The sequence below is a fragment of the Pleurodeles waltl genome, chromosome 4_2, assembly GCF_031143425.1.
Source record: "Pleurodeles waltl isolate 20211129_DDA chromosome 4_2, aPleWal1.hap1.20221129, whole genome shotgun sequence".
In the NCBI taxonomy this organism is placed as follows: domain Eukaryota; kingdom Metazoa; phylum Chordata; class Amphibia; order Caudata; family Salamandridae; genus Pleurodeles; species Pleurodeles waltl.
Genome location: NC_090443.1, coordinates 90,032,840 through 90,055,421, shown reverse-complemented (window position 1 = coordinate 90,055,421; position 22,582 = coordinate 90,032,840). Strand labels below are relative to the sequence as shown.

The 22,582-nt window shown below is 44.3% G+C and overlaps 1 protein-coding gene across 5 annotated transcripts in view; it reads left to right on the top strand.

Moving 5' to 3' along the window:
- The window catches only part of ARHGAP9 (Rho GTPase activating protein 9), a 956,751-nt gene that overhangs the window by 793,937 nt on the left and 140,232 nt on the right, over nucleotides 1-22,582 (top strand). For all 5 annotated transcript variants that reach the window (XM_069230800.1, XM_069230799.1, XM_069230802.1 and 2 more), the window contains one exon: nucleotides 3,868-4,002. In XM_069230800.1, coding sequence (XP_069086901.1) covers nucleotides 3,868-4,002 — 135 coding nt within the window. The remainder of the gene's footprint in view (nucleotides 1-3,867; nucleotides 4,003-22,582) is intronic.

The window sequence follows — 22,582 nt, the reverse complement described above, 5'->3', positions numbered from 1 at the left end:
CTAAATATGCATATGGTCTGCATGTGCACATGCATTTGCTGGACTGTAGTGATAAAATGTATTTGTGTTCCCATCTGCTGCTGGAAAGGTGACCCAAGAGTAAAAAAGTTCAGTTCTGTATAATGTGTGAGCCTCTGCATCAAATGTAACCTCTCCTCTTCTTCCGTGAGGCCATTATTTAATATGTGTGTTGTGAGAGGGAGTCTCATGTTGGCTGCAATTATGACCGAGTTTTGGTCCACCATTGTTTGAAATGGAACTGAATAATATCGAAACATAAATTGAGGAGTTCCTTTTAAAGGTTCAAGCTTGAACAACCTACAGTGTACAATAGGTACTACCTATTTAGCTGATGAGGATATTCCCTAATATCACAGAAGTCTCCGTATAAGGTAATTAGGGTGCCTTTTGCATGAAATGAGAAAGAGATGCTTGGGAGATCGGTAAAGTCAGTGCCAAACCAACGTTGGCAGTACCATGTCATAGGACTCCCGTTGTAGTAACAAGACTGTTGGATTTTGGGCGGCTGCACCACAGAGTGTGGAGGACTGAGTCTGATCCCACACTGCTTGACAGCTGTCCGCTTATCTGTTCCGGCTAGCTAGCAGCAGCTCACCTGTACCAGAGGTAAAAGTGATCTGTGGCAACCTATAGCATGACACTCAGACTCCTCAGGGAAGTCGTAGTAGAACAAATCCTACCCTTTTCTCTCAGTTATACAAGTCTCATACATGCAAAGACAAAAAGAAGCAGAATCTTGGTTCAATAGGTTTTATTAAAGCAACTGTGTTCTATGTAAAGGGGCATGAATTGTGATTATGAGGATAATAAAACACAACACATTTATGGTGGTGACCAGGAAAATGAAACACAGGAGGAGTGCCGCCATATTGTCACAATAGTGTACCTGATATCCCTACCTACACTTCCTGGTTTTTACATGAGAGCAAATAGCATTGGTAGGCCTAATCTGCCCACCTAGTCTTGGGAAGGAAGCACAATCCCCATACTTGTGTTAGAGGTGAAGAAGAGGTCTGTTAGTCTGCTGGGTGTCCTCCCATATAGACGAAGAGGAAGAGTGAGATTTCAGCAGAAACTGCAACAACGTGCAGATAAGATAGCAGGCTGGTTGGAATGTCCTCTCTGACTTAGTTTGGGCGTCATGTTGTTTTATAATACAACATGTTGTGGTTCTGAGAACTGCCCTGAAGTGATAATGCATCTTTTCTGTGTATGGTAGATATTGTATTTTCTGGACCAGCAATATCTGGTAAGCTATTATGTATAGCCTTGGAGTGAGTACAGGATAAATGCCGTGCAGAGAAATTAATAACATATTCTGCATGGAAGGGCAACAGATACAAATAATAAAACAATGGCACTAAAGTAGAGCCTTGCTAAAATAATAAGAGGAATAAAATGACAAGTGACGGGGTGAGAGGGCCCAGGCCTCGGACCCAAGCTAAAATAAATGTGCCTAAATAAACACTAAAATAACCTCACAACACCACAAGCAGTTGTACCTTCTACATTCCTAACAGCAGACATAGGGGGTGGACCGCCGGGGCCAGGGTCGGCGGGAGCACCGCCAACAGGCTGGCGGTGCCCTGCAGGGCATTCTGACCGCGGCGGTTTGGGCGCGATCAGAAGAGGAAAACCGGCGGTCTCCCGCCGGTTTTCCGCTGCCCTTCTGAATCCTCCATGGCGGCGCAGCTCGCTGCGCCGCCATGGGGATTCAGACACCCCATACCGCCATCGTGTTCCTGGCGGTTCGCCCGCCAGGAACAGGATGGCGGTATGGGGTGTCGTGGGGCCCCTGGGGGCCCCTGCAGTGCCCATGCCAATGGCATGGGCACTGCAGGGGCCCCCGTAAGCGGGCCCCACAAAGAATTTCACTGTCTGCATTGCAGACAGTGAAATTCGCGGCGGGTGCAACTGCACCCGTCGCAACTTCCCACTCCGCCGCTCCATTCGGAGCCGGCTTCCTCGTGGGAAGGGTGTTTCCCACTGGGCTGGCGGGCGGCCTTTTGGCGGTCGCCCGCCAGCCCAGTGGGAAACCCAGAATAACCGCAGCGGTCTTCTGACTGCGGTGCGGTATTCTGGAGGGGGGAACTCTGGCGGGCGGCCTCCGCCGCCCGCCAGAGTTAGAATGACCCCCATAGTTTGAAGGGCAACTCTTCTATCTGTACCCACATAAAGAATCATAAGCACCACCTCCACCATGTACAGCCTTCTGTTGACATTTCAGTTGGGCTTGCAGTGTACAAGTACTCATTGTGTGTGTGTGTGTGTGTGTGTGTGTGTGTATATATATATATATATATATATATATATATATATATATGTATGACCAATAGGATGTGGTCTGAATGTGTGTCTGAAATAGATGTGTTTTCAGAGCTTCCCTGATTCTCAGAAGCACGAGGTTCAAGTGTAGGCCAGTGAGGGCAAGTCCTGCCCCCAAAACATTAGCATTTTATTGGGTGGACAAGTAGATACATCATTTATGTTGTACAATACACTTTCACCTTTTTTGTATAAACATTACTCATCCTGAGCCTCCCACACTGCACCCACAAAACCCTGTACCTCAAAGAGCTCTACTGGCTCCAAATTCACAAACAAGCACTTCAAACTCCTCACGCACACATACAAAGCCTTACACATCTCAAATCAGTTGGACTCCTGCTCACAAGCACACCCTGAATACGGAGAACCAGATCAGTTCATTGTGCCTTCTCCTACCTTGCACCTAAAGCCTGGAAAGACCAGCCCCCAAACATCAGAGCCTCCTCCTCAGTTCTTGAATTCTGCAAGAAATGAAGGCTTGGCTCTTTACCTAGCCTGACCCTAGCTCAGCCCATACAGCTCCTGCTTCAGCACATGGATACCCTCCTGGGTGAATTGTGCACTATACAAATTCACATGACATAATATAAAATAACATAACATATGCATTATTTTAATACAGTGGATGGTAATGGGAATCCTAAGCTTCATCTAGAGTAGGGACCAAAATAATGATCATTTCTTTGTGTTTTGGGTTTTGGATGAGCTGGATCTTGGTTCCTCAGTGGTAATTGGTCATAGCTCTTATTGCTTCAGGGTAGATTTAGGAGTAGTTCAGATTTTCTAGTATACTATGGTTCATTCAAATGCTACCACCTCTTCTACCCTGTGATGTCTCACATCAACGTGTCCAAACCTTAAATGTCTCTGCTGCGGCTAAGCAGCTTAAAAATCATATCAATTCGTTGTGGAGGCGCTCTAGCTTTCTCTTGCAGCTATAATTCTTTCAGAGCTTTGTGTAAAATGTGTTTCATTCCATGATGATGTATGATATTCTTGCAATTTAAATTAGAAAGACTCCATGAGGGTGATGATTTTCAAATCTGTTCAGTCAGTGGTGACATTTTCGTATTCTGGTGTCAGAGGCAGGAGCATTAGTTCACAGCTTCTGTGTTGCTTTTACTAATTTAGTTATCTATGCATGCTGGTATGTGTTTTGTGTCCAGTGACGCAACGCTTTATTATGCAAAAAGCTATTCCTTGTTAATTATTGAACAATAAACATTTGCTTCTCCGCCTTGCAGACCCTTAACTTGGTATATAGTTCATAACTGGATCTCGGCCTGTATAGGATTGTGTTTCTCTCGTCTTATGCCGCCAGTGGCTGTTGATAATTTTGATAAACTATTTCAGTGGGTTTACCAGAATCAAATGCCAGCCATGTTGTAACCTCAGCTTAGATGTACATAAGCATATGGATGTCTTATTCGCATAGAGAAGCAGTTATACTAAGCTTATTTATTCCCTTGCTCCCTTGCTCTCTTGCTATCTCCCTTTATTCTTCGGGTCGCTCTATAGAAGAAAAGCTGAATTTGGACCACAGTGAATGGGAGGACATACATGTGATAACAGGAGCCGTGAAGTTGTTCTTTCGGGAACTCCCAGATCCCGTCATCCCTTACAACCTGTTCGATGAGTTTGTGGCAGCGATCAGTAAGATGACATTTTAAAAATGTTCAGTATTCTTGTTTCTTATTTTCTACAGCACATGATTGGCAATGCATTGCTCTGATTAAATATACTTATAGAATATGTGTGAAATCAAGGAAGGATTATGTTTAAAGGTTTCCAAAAGAGATGCTGCTAGTGTCCAGTATACGTCTTCTTTCATAGAATTTTATGGCATCAGTTCTAAGTGCAGTGTATGAGTTTTCAAGATCTTTGGATCTGTTCTTCCTTGAGAGGCACTTAATAAAGTTTATTTTTATATTAAGCTTCGTTTGTGCTTTTTCAAGCCATTTTAGTGTTATTTAATGTTATTTGTCTCTTACTTCGGTTTTCTTTCTTTTCCGAAATAAAATAAATGTATTTTCTTTTCTTTCAGTTAAAAATGTGGCATTTCGTTTCCAATTTTGCTATCACAATCACAGGAAAATTGAAGACTACTGGTAGTAGTTTCTGAAGCCCACAAGCTATATCAAAGGGAAAGAAAATGCTTAATCAAATGTTATGCAAGCTAACCTTTTCCATATGCCACTTCATAAAACAGAAATCAGTCCTCTATCCGCACTTTTTTAAAACTGTTTTAATCCCTTTGATGCTAGGCCGATGTACTGAGCCCTTTTTTGGCTATTGAGGTAGTTTGCACTTAGGCCTCCATAACTTCTTGCCCACATAAGACATCCACACCAAATTTGCTTTCTTGTTTTCCAACATCCTGGGGCTTCTAAAGGTACCTAGGGTGTGTGGATACCCCTGGCGGGGACTGAGAAATTACCCAAAATACAGCTAAATTTTGTTTTCTTTGTAAAAACAGGAAAAACGTGCTGCAGATGAAAGCATCTGCTTTTTTCACTGCAAAAGGTATTAGTGAAGGGCTTGCGGTGCAAAAATCAACATCTTCCCAGCTTTCAGGAACATGCAGACTTCAGCTAGAAAACCAGATTTTTCAACCAGTCTTGGCATTTTACTGGGAGATAGCCCATTTTTCCTGTTTTTTTGTGCTTTCAACCTCTTTCCAGTTAGTGGTAGAAATGAGTGCAAAACCAATGATGGATCCCGGAAAGCTTTACACTTTTGAAAAGTAGACATTCTGAATTTGGCAAAGGGTCGTTTGTGTACATCTTCAAGGTTTTCCTATAGAAAGTAACAGTTGAAATGAAAACATATTGAAATTGAGTTAAAAAACAGCCATTTGTGCCTACTACTTCATCTGTAACTTCTGACTATGGCATATTTTCAAAAGCAATATACTGCTATGTCTGTTAAACTCTTATGGTTGCCAGGATATATAGGGTTTGTAGGTTCACCAAGAATCCGAGGTACTCAGAACCAATAGCTGAGCAGCACCTTGCAATGTTTTTTCATAATGTACCAGGTATACAACAATTAATTTGGTAAAATATAAAGAATGAAAAATAGGTATCAAGGAAAACTATGTATTTCCAAAATGGGCACGAGTTATGGAGTTTAGAAGTAGTGGCTATTTACATATCTCTGAATTTGTGTGCACCCATTCTAGCATGTGAATTGGAGGGCACTTCTCCAAATGACTTCTTATTAACACACTGTCTTACATTTGGAAGGTGCAAATGCAGAGAAAGGCAACTGACAATAACACTCGTTCTACTATTCTGTGTTCCTCTAAGTCTCCCGATAAAAATGGTACTTCAACTGTGTGGTTAGGCCTATTGCCCGCAAATGGAAACGTCCCAAAATGCAATGTGTACACATCACATTTTTCCACTGAAAACGGACCCCTTTTTATGCAGTATGATTAGCTGTGGATTTTGGGTCCTAGCTCAGCCGGCACCTAGGGACACCGTCTAACCTGTACATTTTTTAAAACTAGGCACCATGGGGAATCCAGGATGGGGTGACTTGTGTGGCTCTTACCAGGTTCTGTTGCCCAGAGTCCCTTGCATATTTCAAAATGTGTTAAAAAAACACATTTTCCTCATATTTCTGCGATGGAAAGTTCTGGAATCTGAGGGGAGCCACAAACTTCCTTCCACCCAGCATTTCCCACAGTCCCCCGGCAAAAATGGTGCCTCACTAGTATGGGTAGGCCTAGCATCCACAACAGGACACGGTCCAAAACACAATGTGGGCACATCACATTTTTCCACTGAAAACTGACCCTTTTTGTGCAATGTGGCTAGCTGTGGATTTTGTGCTCTAGCTCAGCCAGCACCAAGGGAAACCTAGAAAACCTGTACTTTCCTTAAAACCAGACACCCAGGGGATTCCAGGATTGGGTGACTTGTGTGGCTCTCACCAGATTCTGTTACCCCAAATCCCTTGCATACCTCAAAATTTGTCTACAAAACACATGTTCCTCACATTTCTGTTATGGAAAGTTCTGGAGTCTATGAGGAGCCACAAACATCCTCCAACACAGCATTCCACCAAGTCTCCCGATAAAAAATGGTACCTCAATTTTGTGGGTAGCCCTAGTGTCTGGGGCTGCAAATGTCCCAACATGTATTGTGGAGACATCAAAATTATCTATCACAAAACAACCAGGTTTTGCATGTGGGTAACCTGCGCTTCTGGTCTCGGGCTCGGCAGCCATCTAGGGAGACCTACAAAACCCAGACATTTATGAAAACAAGACACCCAGGGGAGCCCATGGAGGTGTGGCTTAAATAGATCCTCTATGTTTTCTCACCCGGAATCCCATGCAAACCTCAAATTTAGCTTTAAAAAATCACATTTCTGTGTGTGACTACAGCACCGGCACACATTTCCTACCACCCTGCGTTCCCTTCAGTCTCCTGATAAAAATTATAACTCACTTGTGTGGTTGGGCCAAGTGCCTGCAACAGGGAAGGGCCAAAAATGTGTAGAGATTGAGGGGGCACCAAAGCGTGTTAATAAGCGCAGTTTAAAAAAAGTCTTTTTAGGCTGTCTGTCCCGTGGGCACTGAACCAACACAAATTTCGTACAACCCGGCATTTTCCCCTTGGTCTGCTGATAAAAATGATACCTCACTTGTGTGGGTATCCAAAGCAGAGGCAGCCTAAAAATGTATAAAATGAAAAACTGAGGGAACCAAAGTGGGTCCAAAAGGGCAATCTACACGCCTTCGTGGGCGCTTGGCCCACCCACACAAGCGGGTGGGCCAATCGCCTGTGACAAGGATGAGCCAAAAACATGTAGATTGCTCATTTGGGCCCAAGGGGGGCAGAAACGGCCAAAATGGGTGCCTAAAAAAACAGGAGAGTGACCCTTGCCTATGAGGCTGCGCCCCGAAATAGATCAGGTGTAATAGCCCCCATCTGCCCAACAGGGGGGCAGAAAGAGTGTGCCCATTTTTGAGGGTGGCATTGGGTATCGGCATGCCCATTCTGGGCAGCCCCCACCCCAACACAAAGAGAAGGGGTAGTCCCTGGTGTCTAGTGGCCTTTCTGCACCCTTACCCCCCCCCCAGGTTCTGATTTGTTTTGGTAGAGCATGCATTCCTGATGACCCTCACCCCTAGATGAATGAAAAAAACACAAATCCTGGTGCCTAGTGGTTTTCTGCTCCCCAGGCAGGACAGAAAGACTGTAACACTTTTTAGGAGGGATGGGGGTATTGCAATGCCCATTTAGGTCAGCTCCCACTCCCTAGATGTGTATTAACAATACATCCATGGTTTCTAGGGGGCAGATCGGGGGATACTGCCCCCCACTCCGGATGGGGCAGAAAAACTGAATATGTCTAAAATGAATAGGGGGAGCAATTTACCATTGGAAACGGGAGATTCTCCCCTTTCTAATTATACCTCTCCCGCCTGCCTCAGTGCTCATGGGGCTGATATAGCCCCCAGAGTCCCGAGGCAGTAAAAGTGACACTGAAATGACATCAGCGTGTCGTGCACGCTGATCGTCATTTCAGTGAAAGCTAAAAAACAACCTCAGGAGCTAGGAAAGCTGTTTCCCAGCTCCTGAGGCTGTTGTTAGAAAAAGCAAATCCCTCTGCTGAGGACAGCAGAGGGATTTTCTGGTTGTGTTTGGAGGACGTAACCATTACGAGCATATAACCACCGGTGCTCATGACTGAACCGTCCCACCGTGAACACCAAAAGAGTTAAGAGCAAATCTAGTTGTTGTTAGGCAGCACTGTTCTGGTAAATTTTCAATATGTTATTTCTGGTGGATACTTGCACCTGCAGATTTCTCACGTTCTGAATACTCCTTCAGGTGCCAGACTGACGTTAAGGCCTCTCTCAAATGTTAAGAAAACTTTCTCCATAGCTCTTCTATGCTGGGAGTGGGTCAAGTCTCTGTTTGTCACTGGAAGTGAGGTCCCTGTCACGTTGCCAACCACATAAAGGGGGTCATTCCGACCCTGGCGGTCCATGACCGCCAGGGCCGGGGACCGCGAAAGCACCGCCAACAGGCTGGCGGTGCTTCCTGGGCCATTCTGACCGCGGCGGTAAAGCCGCGGCCAGAAAAGGGCAACCAGCGGTTTTCCGACCCCCTTTCTGCCATCCTGTTCCTGGCGGTTTTTACCGCCAGGAACAGGATCGTGGGAACGGGTGTCGTGGGGCCCCTGGGGGCCCCTGCACTGCCCATGCCACTGGCATGGGCAGTCCAGGGGCCCCCTAACAGGGCCCCATAAAGATTTTCAGTGTCTGCTTTGCAGACACTGAAAATGGCGACGGGTGCCACGGCACCCGTCGCACCCCTACAACTCCGCCGGCTCCATTCGGAGCCGGCTTCATTGTTGAGGGGGGTTTCCCGCTAGGCCGGCGGGCGGCCTTCTGGCGGTCGTCCGCCGGCCCAGCGGGAAAGCCAGAATGGCCGCCGCGGTCTTTTGACCGCGGTGCGGTCATTCGGCGGTTCCCTCCAGGCGGGCGGCTCCCGACACCCGCCGGGGTCAGAATGACCCCCAAAGTGCCCACACAGTTGTACCTGTCCATTCCCTTTTTTTCTCACCTTTGACAAGGTTCTGGAGCTTGATTCTTATCAGAGTTTCTGTCATAAATCTTCCCAAAATTTTACAACTGCATCAACTATGTCCCCTCCCAGGAGGTCAGGGTTTAAGCCTTTTGCCAAATGCGAGGGGCAAATGTTGATGACCACTGCAACAAAATGTGTTTGTGGTGCTTGGGCTCTGACCCTAAATCCTATGAATCATCCTGGAGCATTTACCCAAATGTCATTAAAGACAAGTTAAGCTCTTTATGGCCAGGGTCAAGGAGAGCAGAGTTAGGCATAGGTCCAAACCCTACTCAATGTCTCCAGCGTTGTTGGTGTCAAGATCCTCCTGCCAAAACACTAAAAGAAGAGGTATGGGAGCAAACACAGGAAGGGTAAATCACCCAGGCCTCTCTTGGACCCCTCTTTAAAGCCCAAATTGATTGAGGCTTCCAAGCTGTAGGAGGCAGCACCACCTGCACAATTGGAGGCTCTGGCACCAGTATCTCAACCTCAGGCAATCTCTGAAATGAGTCTAGTTCCACCGCAGCCATAACCTGACTTTCTGGAATTCATTCCATTCTCATTCTAAATACTTTTGTGGGGTCAAAAACCATAAAAATAACAAAATCAATAATACAAATATGAGCCTAAGCTGCTCAACAATTATAAAAAATAATTTGTTAACATATATAAATTATTGTAAGCCCACATAGAGAGCAACGCAACAGTTGCATTAAATAAAATCATTAAAAGGATTTTGTAAATGTGATATAAATTTTAAGAAGAAGATAATCACAGCATCAATATAATACATAAAATATACGTACAGCCTATATAAATAAGACTCTCCTCAGGGGGTAAAAGTGGTTGGTATCCGAAGATGCGTAGCCTGCAAATCAAAAATGCATTGGGAACAATTACCTTGTTGGTCATTACTGATACCTAATAACAGCTCTAGGTTTCTCTTCGTTAGTATCTAACAGGCCAAATTCCAGAACATCAACGGGTTGTATATGATCTTGGTCAGTAGGGACAAAAAGAGAGACAATTTTGTGCTGTATTGGCCAGATACTCTTTAGGTACTTTCTGATTGAAAAGACAATAAAAGGGGTGGAGTCAGCCCAACATATTCTCAGGGTTGCCCTAAAGTGGTGGACTCCTAAGGACCAGCATTGCGGGACAATTCAAAGCGTATACTCCTTATGATAAATAGGGCAGAAGAACAATAAATGGTAATTGGTTTCGTCACTTCCTCAACATGCTGGGCAAAGTTTACTACTCCCCAGGCTGCCCTTCCATTTGGCAGTAAAAGTAGCAAGAGGGAGGGCACCCATACTGAACCTTCTTTGGTAAAAGAGGAATCAATCTCGTCCATCTAAGTCTCAAGGGCAGGGCAAGGCTTTAGCTCTAAGAATCATTTGGTTAGATGCCCCAGGCCTTGCTGTTTGTTCAGCTTCATCTCCTTATGCTCCCAGTAGAGGACCTTCAACTTTTTGGCAGAGGATGGTGAGATAGTAGTTGTCAGTCCAATACTGTAGCAGGCCCAAAAAATAAAGGGTCTGCTTTACGTGTTTCAGCTGGGAAAGAATCACCCCTCCCTATTGTCTGCCTAGAATATTTCTAAGATCCACCCTATAATGCTCCAGCTCAGGGGTGGTCCATACTCACAGCCAGTATAATATTGGTCTGCGATGCACTGTAGAGATAATGGACTGAATGCCTAAATCTTGTTTAAAAACTAGCATAGTACTTTGTGGGACTTCAATAGCAGCCCTCTAAAAAATGTGTTTTCAGCTACCCCCATGCATCTATATTACCGTAATCCCAGAGATCGGCAACATAAATTGTGGCTGCTTCTACTTGAGCTCTCCAGACTTCAAGGAGTGGGGAAACAGGATGGAAAGCGGTCTTGTGTGCGAATCTTAGAATAGTAGGCACCCTGTGACTTAGTAAAAGTGTGCTTTTTGTGAACTGATTAGTCCAAAAGTTAGAGCTTGTTAGACAAATTCCTAGATAATAAAAGTCAAGTACTCTCTCCACCTTCACCCCACTAGAGTTAACACCCCTCTGAATCTGATATGTGGATAGATTGCTATGAACATCATTTGTTTTGTATTAATGGCCAGACCAAGATTGGAACAAAATAATTTAAACCTTAGCAATAGGGTCTCTATACCATTTTCAAGTTTTTGATACTAACAGAATGTTGACTGGAAAAAATAAAGCTGGTCTTTTTATACACCCAAGTACTGGGGAAGACTCAGGTCCTCATTATGACCCTGGCGATCACCAGACCGCCAGGCTCACGGTCGCTGTCGGACCACCACCAAATTGGCGGTCTGACCCTGACACTATGACCGTGGCAAAAGCAACACGTTTGGACCAATGGCACTGTCACTGTTTGGCCGCCAGGTGGCCTGGCCATGCACAGGACTCAGAAAGGGAATGAAGCATTTGGCACCCCACCGAACCTGGTAGATGTTGCAGAACACCAGCGGGGCAACACAAGTCTCGACCTACGCGGATCAAACAGACCAGAAAGATGCAGCATGCTATCCTTCCAATTCCTTTCGCAACGAAGGACAGGTGAAGTTTTCCTTATGCTGGGGCCTGGTCAGTGCACTTATAGGAGAAACACATGCAATTGTCTGCCCCCAGCACATCCCGCTGCTTGGTTAATGTGATATCACGAGGCCCACTCAGCAAATGGTTGAAAAATGTCAAAATGTTAAAGGTGGGGCAGGGGTAACAGATTTTTCTCCCTAAGCAGCAGTTGTCTGGCCATCGGGTCTAGAGGGGTGGCCACATCCCAGCTCTTCCTGGCACTGACAGGCATGTCCTGCGTCGTGGTATAAGTAATGCCCTTTATAGTGCCAACAAAGCCAGGAAGGCAGGAACAGGTACGGTGATCGTGGGACTCCTCCTTGGCCACCATATCGCTCTGGTGACTAGTAGTCTCCCAATGTGGCTGACGTGTCCTGCACTGTGGGTATAAACAATGGGCTTTATACTGGCAAGGCCAGTGAGGTAGGAGCAGGTGCGGCGATGACAGGCCTCCTCCTTTGCACCCGTAGTGCTCCTAGGACTAGATGTCTCCCAATGCGGCTGAAATGTATTCAGGTGCTCATCCAGTGCCTTATCTCAATGCCATTATGGAGATATTCAGGTGTGCCATCAGACTTCATGAGTCATGTAGGGATACCATTTTGGTTTCCACCGATGGGCTTTACCTCCGCAACATTTGCCCCATGTTTGGCCCAGCTGGTCCAAGTGATGCCACTCCTGACACTAAATCTAGACCCTAGAAAAAATTTCTGTGGACCACCAGATGGCTGGACCGGGTGACGTGACTGGAGGGGCTCAAGGAATGGGATACTATTGGCATCTCTTGATTGGGGGAACTGTGGGAGGGCGACCACATGAAGTTTTTCCAGGACCTACAAATATCGTTCTCCCGCCACAAATCACAGTTCTTTCATTACCTGCAACTCCACCACACACTTTCTGGGTACCTGGCAGCACTGGCCGGACCACCCCCGACTACAGCTCCTTTATGCGCCTTGGTCAATCACTCCCTCAGTACACTGTCACCCTTGAGGGAGTGATTGGAGGGGTGACTAGGCACGTTGGAGGAGGTGGAGTGAAGGGAAGCATGTATGGCACCCTGTACCCTGACAATTTCTACCCGGTTACGCCTCATCCAGTTGAAATGTCTCCATTGCACCTAGTACATGCCCAGGCACCTGTGGAAAGCTCATAGGCTCCCCGACCCTGCCTGCACTAGATGTGGGAGGGATCCAGGGGACTTCTACCATATGGCCTGGGAATGCTCCATTATCCACAAATACTGGGGCCCATATTTATACTTTTTTTAGCATCGCATTTGTGCCGCTTTTTGACACAAAAACGGCGCAAACTTTCAAAATACAATTGTATTTTGAAAGTTTGCTTCGCTTTTGCATCAACAAATGACACAAATGCGGTGCTAAAAAAGTATAAATATGGGCCTGCGTGTCTATTTTTGCGACTTTGTCTGAGATGGTGGGCCAGAACCTCGAGGTATCCCCAAAGGCCATGTTGTTGGGTCTGGTAGATGACCTGGGGACCCTAGAGGAGACTGCACATTAGTGGGGAATGGTACACTACTGGCAAAAAAGGATGTGACCAGATATTGGAAGTCACCAATTTGCTCGAAGTTGAAGGAGCGGAGGGCTGGAAAGACCGCTCCGTAAAGTTGGAGAGACCAATATGCAGGGCCCGAAGTTGCCCCAAGAAACACTTGCAGATATGGGGTAAATGGTGGTTGTATCATGGATTAAACACTGGGTCTATGAGTTTCCCAAGGGGCAGGGTGGGCTGAGTGTTGATATTGAACGTGAATGTATACGTGATCCCCTGAGGGGATCGGCTTTGTGTGTGTTGCCACGTGCTTCAAATAAAAACAAAAAAGTGTTATCAGCTTACTAAGCCTCTCTCTAATGATCTTGTGTATCATCTTCAAACACTGTATGCAAGGCACACTATCATTATCCAGTAGGAGGCAATGTAAGCACCTGGAAGGTCCATCTTCAACTTCATTGTGGCATCACACTTAATGTAGAACTTATAGGAGTATTTATTTGTGAGAGAAAGCCATAAATTATCTGCATATTTTACCTGAACAAAATACCCAGAAAAAACTGTGTTTAGAAAGGGGAAAATAGTAGAATATGTTGGAAAACATGCTAGTGTAGAAAATGACTTTGCTGAAGAACAAGTTACCTACCTTCGGTAAAGCATTATCTGGTAGAGACAGGATCTAGACGCAGATTCCTTACTTTAGAATCTTCCCCAGGCGTGAGACTGGATCCAGAAACTTTTTTCCCATAGCATGTCTGCGCGTCGGAAGAGGGCGTCGCTCTACTCCGTATCAATGTCGCCCACCAGATGTGATGTCAACGGAGTCCATATAATCCCCTTTCCGATGCGCTCATGTCAGTTTCTTCTTTTCCGCACTTGCAATTAAGATCCAGTAATGTTAGTCAGGTCGTTTTCGATCTACTTCGACGTTTTTATCAACAGAACAGTGTACTTATTCCTGTCCATGTTTTTGGGGTTCAAACCCTGTGGGTCCTGTGGACAAAAAATGTCAGCTCCAGACCCCCACTTGATCTAAATGTGGTGCCTAATCGAGCACCATGGTGCAGAAGGGTGTGATTCCTTTCTTCAACTTCAGCCAAAAGCAATGCAGGAGCGTTGTATGAAGCTTCTGGTGGCGCAGAAGTCGGAGCCATCCCAGACTTCCCGTTGACCACTGTCTCTTCCTTGCTCATCTGTTCAAGGAGTCATTCTCGTGGATGTCCTTCTCCATTGATTTCACCTAGTAAGTCACAACACAAGGGGCCTTCCACCATTCTTCGGTTGAGGAGTCGAGGCCCAAGTCTACCCCGCATCTCCTTCCCTTTCCAGGCTCCAGAGGTGCCTCTAAACCAGATGCATGAGTATTACGTTTCCCTTTAAGCTATCTATGGGAAATCACCTTCCTTTGGAGCACCTGTGGGCCCAAAGGAGGTGCAAAGTGCCTTTGAATGTGTGCACACTGTCAGGTTCACCCTTGGCTTCAAGTAGGCCTTCAGCTTAATTTGATGAAGCTGTTACGGTGCCGGTGCACTTCCCTTTTGCTTAGTTCTTCTGTACCCTTTGGCCTAGTTAATACCTCCTGTACTGGCTTGGGTGGGGTAATTTGTCTTTATGTATTTCACAGAGTAGCCCTGCTTTGGCAGTGCTGTGAGGCTTTTTCAGTTCTCTGTCTATTCCACCTAATGGTGGCACCCTGTGGGTGTTCCTGCTTTCGGGAGGTGCTATTTTTTCTTCAATTGTCAAGGATAGATTATTGTAGTGTATATTACCCTGGGACCCTATGGAGGTTTCCTGTCTGATGCCTTAAGGCTATTTTTATTATTATTAGTCTTTATTATGTGGTGTGAAAGTGGTAGCTCGCTACTTCAAGTTTTTTAATGACAGCTTCTTAGCAGTTTATCTCTTTTTTTTTCTACCTGATATAAAGGTGATATTATTTACTTCACTCTGAAGAAGAGCTTGAGCTTAAGAGTTGATACCTTCATGGTATGTACCTTACCAGAGTATTTGTTTTGTATGCACAGTGAGCATATATATATATATATATATATATATGTATATATATATATATATATATACATCTACATACAGTCGGGATTACTTAGCTTGTGGGCTATTACACCTTCATTTTGGGGTACAGAGTTGCTCCATGTGCAGTAAGTTAGTTTTCTAACTTATTTAAGATAATCCTCTTATTTCCTCTTATTACTCAGGGTTGTTGGGAAACAATATTTCTTCTTCCTTTTGGAAATAGGCGAGCTTAGGTTTCTTTATAAGGGTTATACAGCACTAAGGGTGTCTGTTTACTAAATCCTCCTTGTACTGTCAAACAAGATAGCTATCGAACTACACTATTTGTTATGTACGTTATACTTTTACCTGTGGTATGGTAGTTTCAGTTTTCTACTTTTGGTAAATTTGATACATTAGAAACCAGAAAGTATCATCTTGGGACTTTAAGACTTTCTTTGTTTTGGTCTTAAAGGTTTTATATCAGATAGCCGTCACAGTTTGATGGATTTTTTACACTTTAGAGTAGACATTTGTATGGTTTTGACATGTTCTTTGAACATTTTTCATTCATTTTCCTGGAATATGTCAGGTTATCATAGGTCTTCATTGAGACATCTCTCTCTTCTCTGAAGATTCTGTTCACTCTTTTTTTTATAAAGTAATTCATATTATTGACTCTTTAGGAGTTGTTCAGCGCTTTTGCATTTTCTTTTAAGACTTCCTTCTTTCCTGAAGGGTTTTACCCCCATAAGGGGTACTTTTTCTTCTCTATGAAGATGTTCATATCTGTTGTGTATGAGGAGGTTAGGTGTTTGCCTCTTCTAGGTACAATCGTGTACCTCACTCTAGTTATTGTAGGCTGGGTTCACTCTTTGTGAAGTGTTGTCCTAAGACGGAATATAGAAAATCGGATGTATTCTTTTATTTCAGAATACCATACATTTTCAGTTTTCACATATCTGAGACCTTTTATACTCACCTTTAAATATATATATATATATATATATATATATATATATATATATATATATATATATACACACATGTATATATATATATATTTTTTTTAAGGGAAATATATATATTTTGTTTGTTATTTTATAGGCTTTTGTTTATTTCACTCCTATGTCAGTATATATTATGAATATCTTGAAGATATTTTTACTATCTCTAGTTACTTTTTCTGGGGAAAAGTCTTTTTTATGCCAAATGGTTGCTATTGTTGTCTTTGACTTCTTTTTAAAGAGGGCAGTTTTATTTTTTTGTCTACAAGAGATAGACATTCTCTATGTTTATTATAGAGTAGGTCTGGTTAGGATATAACTTTCCTGGCAAGAGGTATTACTCAATGGCATGTTATGCGGCTCTGTGTTCCAAAAGTGTAGAACATGCAGTTCGGGTCTACCTATAAGAACAAATAGTTTTATCTTCACTAGGTCATTTTGCAATACTGACATGGGTAGCGTTTTTTTACCCATGTTTTCTTTGTATTTCTGACTTTCATTGCTGTGGTTCTTTCCACAGTACTTATGGGGTGCTCATGCATGGGTTCAGATCCCATTAAAGGAACAAGTCGTTTTATATTCCTTTTCTTAGTTCACCTCTGACACCGATTGGTCATACTAACATGGATATTCTTTATGCCATGTTTTTAAAATGTTTTATGACTTACCCGTGGTTCTTTCACAAGTTTTACGTTGGGAAATATGTTATGGCTCACCTAGATCATTAGAAATGTCCAGTATTTTTGAATTGTTCAAGGCTGGTTTTGTTGGAGTGGGAGATTTTTTCATGGGCTCAATCATGGGTGATGTTCGCTCTATGCTCTCAATGTGTTTATGACTTTTTCTTATGGTGGTCCTTTACAGAGTTCTCTTATTAAAGAGTATGTGATTACTCACAGGTATTCTTATGAATGCACAGTCTATTTCTCTTGTTCTAGACCTGGTTTCTTCTGATTAGAGACTCTCAATATTGTTGGGTCGCTCCTGACACACATTTATCAAACTTACATGGATGCGCTTATTCCCATGTTTTTTAATGTCTCATGGTTTTATTTACCTGTGGTTCCTTCCACAGGTTTTTATGTTGTAGAGTATGTTATTATCCACCTATATGATTATGATTGTCTGGACTTTTTCTCTTGTTCTAGACCGGTTTTGTTCTACTTAGAGACGTTTTTAAAGGTCTCAGTTTGCAGTCCTTCCCCGAGGGTTAATATGAATTTGGTATCTGATTCAAAGTGAGGATTCTGCAGCTGGATGTCTCTATCAGATGTCTGGTAGAGACAGGATGTAGCCGCAGATTCCTTAACAACCCTCCCATCCTCCCCGCTGTGCAAACTGAGTTTTTGTTTGTATCATTATGGAAATTCACGTTCTGAATCAGGAATTCCATGATTATTTGAAAGAAGGGTATCTTTTCTTTTAGCACACTGTTTCGTTTTGAGTGTGGAAAATAGTCACAGAAAAAACTTACATCGGCAAGGGAGCTATATGGACTCCGTTGATGTCACATCTAGTGGACGACATCGATGCAGAGTCACGCAACGCCCTCTACTGACACGCAGACGTGCTATGGGAAAAAGGTTTCCGGATCCAGTCTTGCGCCTGAGGAAGATTATAAAGTAAGGAATCTGCAGCTAGATCCTGTCTCTACCTTATAATGGTAGTAATAGAATAATAGATAATATTACCTTATAATGAACTACCAAAGGTAAGTAACTTGTCCTTCAGCACTGTCTTTTTCTACCCTCGAATGTTTTCCAACATATTCTACTATTTTCCACTTAGTAAACAAAGTTTCTATTGGGTATTTTGCTCAGGTAAAATATGCAGTTAACTTGTGTCTTTCTCTCACAAATAAATACTCCTTTAAGTTCTGCATTAACCCCTTAGCTGCTGGGCTTTTCCCCCCCCCAGTGCTGAGCCCTTTTTTGGCTATTTGGGGTAGTTCGCACTTAGGGCTTCATAACTTTTTGTCCACATAAGCTAACCACGCCAAATTTGCGTCCTTTTTTTCCAACATCCTAGGGATTCTAATGGTACCCAGAGTTGGTGGTTTCCCCTGGAGGAGACCAAGAAAATAGCCAAAATACAGTGAAAATGTAGTTTTTTCCCAAAAAAATGGGAAAAAAGGGCTGCCGAAGAAGGCTTGTGGTTTTTTCCCTGAAAATGCCATCAACAAAGGGTTTCTGGTGCTGAAATCACTATCTTCCCACCTTTCAGGAACGGGCAGACTTGAATCAGAAAACCAAATTTTTCAAAACAAATTTGGCATTTTACTGGGACATACCCCATTTCTACTATATTTGGTGCTTTCAGCCTCCTTCCAGTTAGTGACAGGAATGGGTGTGAAACCAATGCTGGATCCCGGAATGCTAAACATTTCTGAAAACTAGACAAAATTCTGAATTCAGCAAGGGGTCATTTGTGTAGATCCTACAAGGTTTTCCTACAGAAAATAACAGCTGAAATAAAAAAATATTGAAATTGAGCTGAAAACAACAGCCATTTTTCTTTATGTTTTACTCTGTAACTTTTTCCTGCGATGTCAGATTTCTGAAAGCAATATACCGTTTTGTCTGATGGACTCTTCTGGTTGCGGGGATATAAAGGGCTTGTAGGTTCATCAAGAACCCTAGGTACCCAGAGCCAATAAATGAGCTGCACCCTGCAGTTGGTTTTCATTCTATACTGGGTATACAGCAATTCATTTGCTGAAATATGAAGAGTGAAAAAGAGGTATCAAGAAAACCTTTGCATTTCCAAAATGGGATCAAGATAAGGTTTTGAGGAGCAGTGGTTATTTGCACATCGCTGAATTCCGAGGTGCCCATACTAGCATGTGAATTGCAGGGCATTTCTCAAATAGACGTCTTTTTTACACACTCTCTTATATTTGGAAGGAAAAAATGTAGAGAAAGATAAGGGGCAATAACACTTGTTTTGCTATTCTGTGTTCCCCCAAGTCTCCCGATAAAAATGATACCTCACTTGTGTGGGTAGGCCTAGTGCCCGCGACAGGAAATGCCCCAAAACACAACATGGACACATCCTATTTTTTTTATAGAAAACACAGCTGTTTTTTCCAAAGTGCCTACCTGTAGATTTTGGCCTCTAGCTCAGCCGGCACATAGGGAAACCTACCAAACCTGTGCATTTCTGAAAACTAGAGACCTAGGGGAATCCAAGGAGGGGTGACTTGCGGGGCTCGGACCAGGTTCTGTTACCCAGAATCCTTTGCAAACCTCAAAAAGTGGCTAAAAAAACAAGTTTTCCTCACATTTCGGTGACAGAAAGTTCTGGAATCTGAGAGGAGCCACAAATTTCCTTCCACCCGGCGTTCCCCCAAGTCTCCCGATAAAAATGATACCTCACTTGTGTGGGTAGGCCTAGCGCCCGCGACAGGAAACGCCCCAAAGCGCAACGTGGACACATCCAAATTTTTGGAAGAAAACAGAGGTGTTTTTTGAGAAGTGCCTACCTGTAGATTTTGGCCTCTAGCTCAGCCGGCACCTAGGGAAACCTACCAAACCTGTGCATTTCTGAAAACTAGAGACCTAGGGCAATCCAAGGAGGGGTGACTCGCGGGGCTCGGACCAGGTTCTGTTACCCAGAATCCTTTGCAAACCTCAAAAAGTGGCTAAAAAAACAAGTTTTCCTCACATTTCGGTGACAGAAAGTTCTGGAATCTGAGAGGAGCCACAAATTTCCTTCCACCCGGCGTTCCCCCAAGTCTCCCGATAAAAATGATACCTCACTTGTGTGGGTAGGCCTAGCGCCCGCGACAGGAAACGCCCCAAAGCGCAACGTGGACACATCCAAATTTTTGGAAGAAAACAGAGGTGTTTTTTGAGAAGTGCCTACCTGTAGATTTTGGCCTCTAGCTCAGCCGGCACATAGGGAAACCTACCAAACCTGTGCATTCATGAACACTAGAGACCTAGGGGAATCCAAGGAGGGGTGACTTGCGGGGCTCGGACCAGGTTCTGTTACCCAGAATCCTTTGCAAACCTCAAAAAGTGGCTAAAAAAACAAGTTTTCCTCACATTTCGGTGACAGAAAGTTCTGGAATCTGAGAGGAGCCACAAATTTCCTTCCACCCGGCGTTCCCCCAAGTCTCCCGATAAAAATGATACCTCACTTGTGTGGGTAGGCCTAGCGCCCGCGACAGGAAACGCCCCAAAGCGCAACGTGGACACATCCAAATTTTTGGAAGAAAACAGAGGTGTTTTTTGAGAAGTGCCTACCTGTAGATTTTGGCCTCTAGCTCAGCCGGCACATAGGGAAACCTACCAAACCTGTGCATTTCTGAAAACTAGAGACCTAGGGGAATCCAAGGAGGGGTGACTTGCGGGGCTCGGACCAGGTTCTGTTACCCAGAATCCTTTGCAAACCTCAAAAAGTGGCTAAAAAAACAAGTTTTCCTCACATTTCGGTGACAGAAAGTTCTGGAATCTGAGAGGAGCCACAAATTTCCTTCCACCCGGCGTTCCCCTAAGTCTCCTGATAAAAATGATACCTCACTTGTGTGGGTAGGCCTAGCACCCGCGACAGGAAATGCCCCAAAACAGAACGTGGACACATCAAATTTTTTCATAGAAAACAGTGCCTACCTGTGGATTTTGGCCTCTAGCTCAGCCGGCACCTGGGGAAACCTAGCAAACCAGCACATTTTTGAAAACTAGAAACCCAGGGGAATCCAAGATGAGGTGACTTGTGGGGCTCGGACAAGGTTCTGTTACACAGAATCCTTTGCAAACCTCAAAATGTGGCTAAAATACCACGTTTTCCTCACATTTCGGTGACAGAAAGTTCTGGAATCTGAGAGGAGCCACAAATTTCCTTCCACCCAGCGTTCCCCCAAGTCTCCCGATAAATATGATACCTCACTTGTGTGGTTAGGCCTGGTGCCTGCGACAGGAATAGATCACACAACGGTCAATGTTGGTCCTTACGTGAGGCAGCTGTTGACCCTGGGGTGATCCATTCCTGACACAGGCACTAGGTGTAGGCACTCAAGTGGGGTAGTGTTTTTATCAGGACAGGTGAGGAGTCACTGGGTGGTAGGAATGTTGTGGATCCCAGCATATTCCTGTAGTTTGTGTGACAGAAATGCGAGAAAAATAGAGTTTTTTTTCAACATTTCAGCTTTGCAGGGTATTCTGGGTAAGAAAACTTTGGGGAATCCACACAAGTCACACCTCTGTGGACTCCCCCGAATGTCTAGTTTCCAGAAATGTTTGGGTTTAGTGTGTTTCTCTATATGGCCGCCGAATCCAGGACCAAAAACACAGGTGCCTGCCTTACAAAACCAGTTTGTTTTGCCATAGACAATTTTGATGTCTCCACAATATGATTTGGGTGGTGGAATTTGGGGCTGAACTAAATTGGTGAGCTCCCAAGAGAGCACTCTCTCTCTGCTTGCCGCCGCATTCACCTTCTCTCTGGGTTGGCCTAACCCACTATTACCCAGTTGCACGAACAGCTTGCGAAGGGACAGCAGGACTGTCCTCATCACCTCCCTCATAATGTACTGGAAGAGGAGTTTTCGAATGGGACTCCTCTGACTGAAAAATCACTCCCAGAGTCTGCGCCATTGTCCTATCCCTCAGATGCTGTCTCAGTATCTGATGTCTCAGTCTCTGATCCTATGTCAGAGCGGTCCTCTATAACCCGAGTGCAGGCAGCAGTCATCCATCAAGATGCCATCTCTGCTATTGGCTAAAGTGTTGCTCTAAAACACTAGCCTACGTAGACAGTCACAAAATCGATGGTGTGTGTGAGATACGTGCAACAGTAGAGGCCACCTTACCTGCGCTTCTTCCCTCAATCAGCACGTACTTTCAAGACACTCAAAAAACACCTTGTCACATACCATTCGTCACAGTCTTTAGCACCTCCTGCGCCCAGTCCAACAATCATTATTGGTGCTCCCACTCCCTCCTCCTCGGATTCCCTCATTACCACCCAGCAAAAGTGCCCTTCATCTCTCCATAGACTTTACTAATGTACTCAGCTATTTACATAAAATACAGATGTGCTCTTTGCAGTAGGCATATAAACCTTCTGCGCTTCTTTATGGCACTAAAACTGCCACTAGACAAGTCGGATCCTTTTCCCCCCAGGGAAACCACACACATATTGACAAAAGTGATGTATATATGACAGCCAACCACCTGAAACTCAACTCAAGCAAAACCGAAATAATCCTCTTTGGCCCTCACCAAAAAAACCTGGGACCCCCCATGGTGGCCCACCACGCTAGGCCCTGCACCCACCCCCGCCAACTACGCACGCAACCTCAGCATCATCCTAGACTCCTCCCTCTCTATGACCCAACAAATCAACGCTCTTACCTCCTCATGCTTCAACAAACTCCGTATACTGAAAAACATTCAAATGGATCCCCACAGAGACCAGAAAAACTGTCACTCACGCACTCATCAGCAGCAGGCTTGATTACAGAAACGCCCTCTACGCCGGCACGCTCTAAAACTCAAGTGCAAACTACACGCATCCAGAACTCAG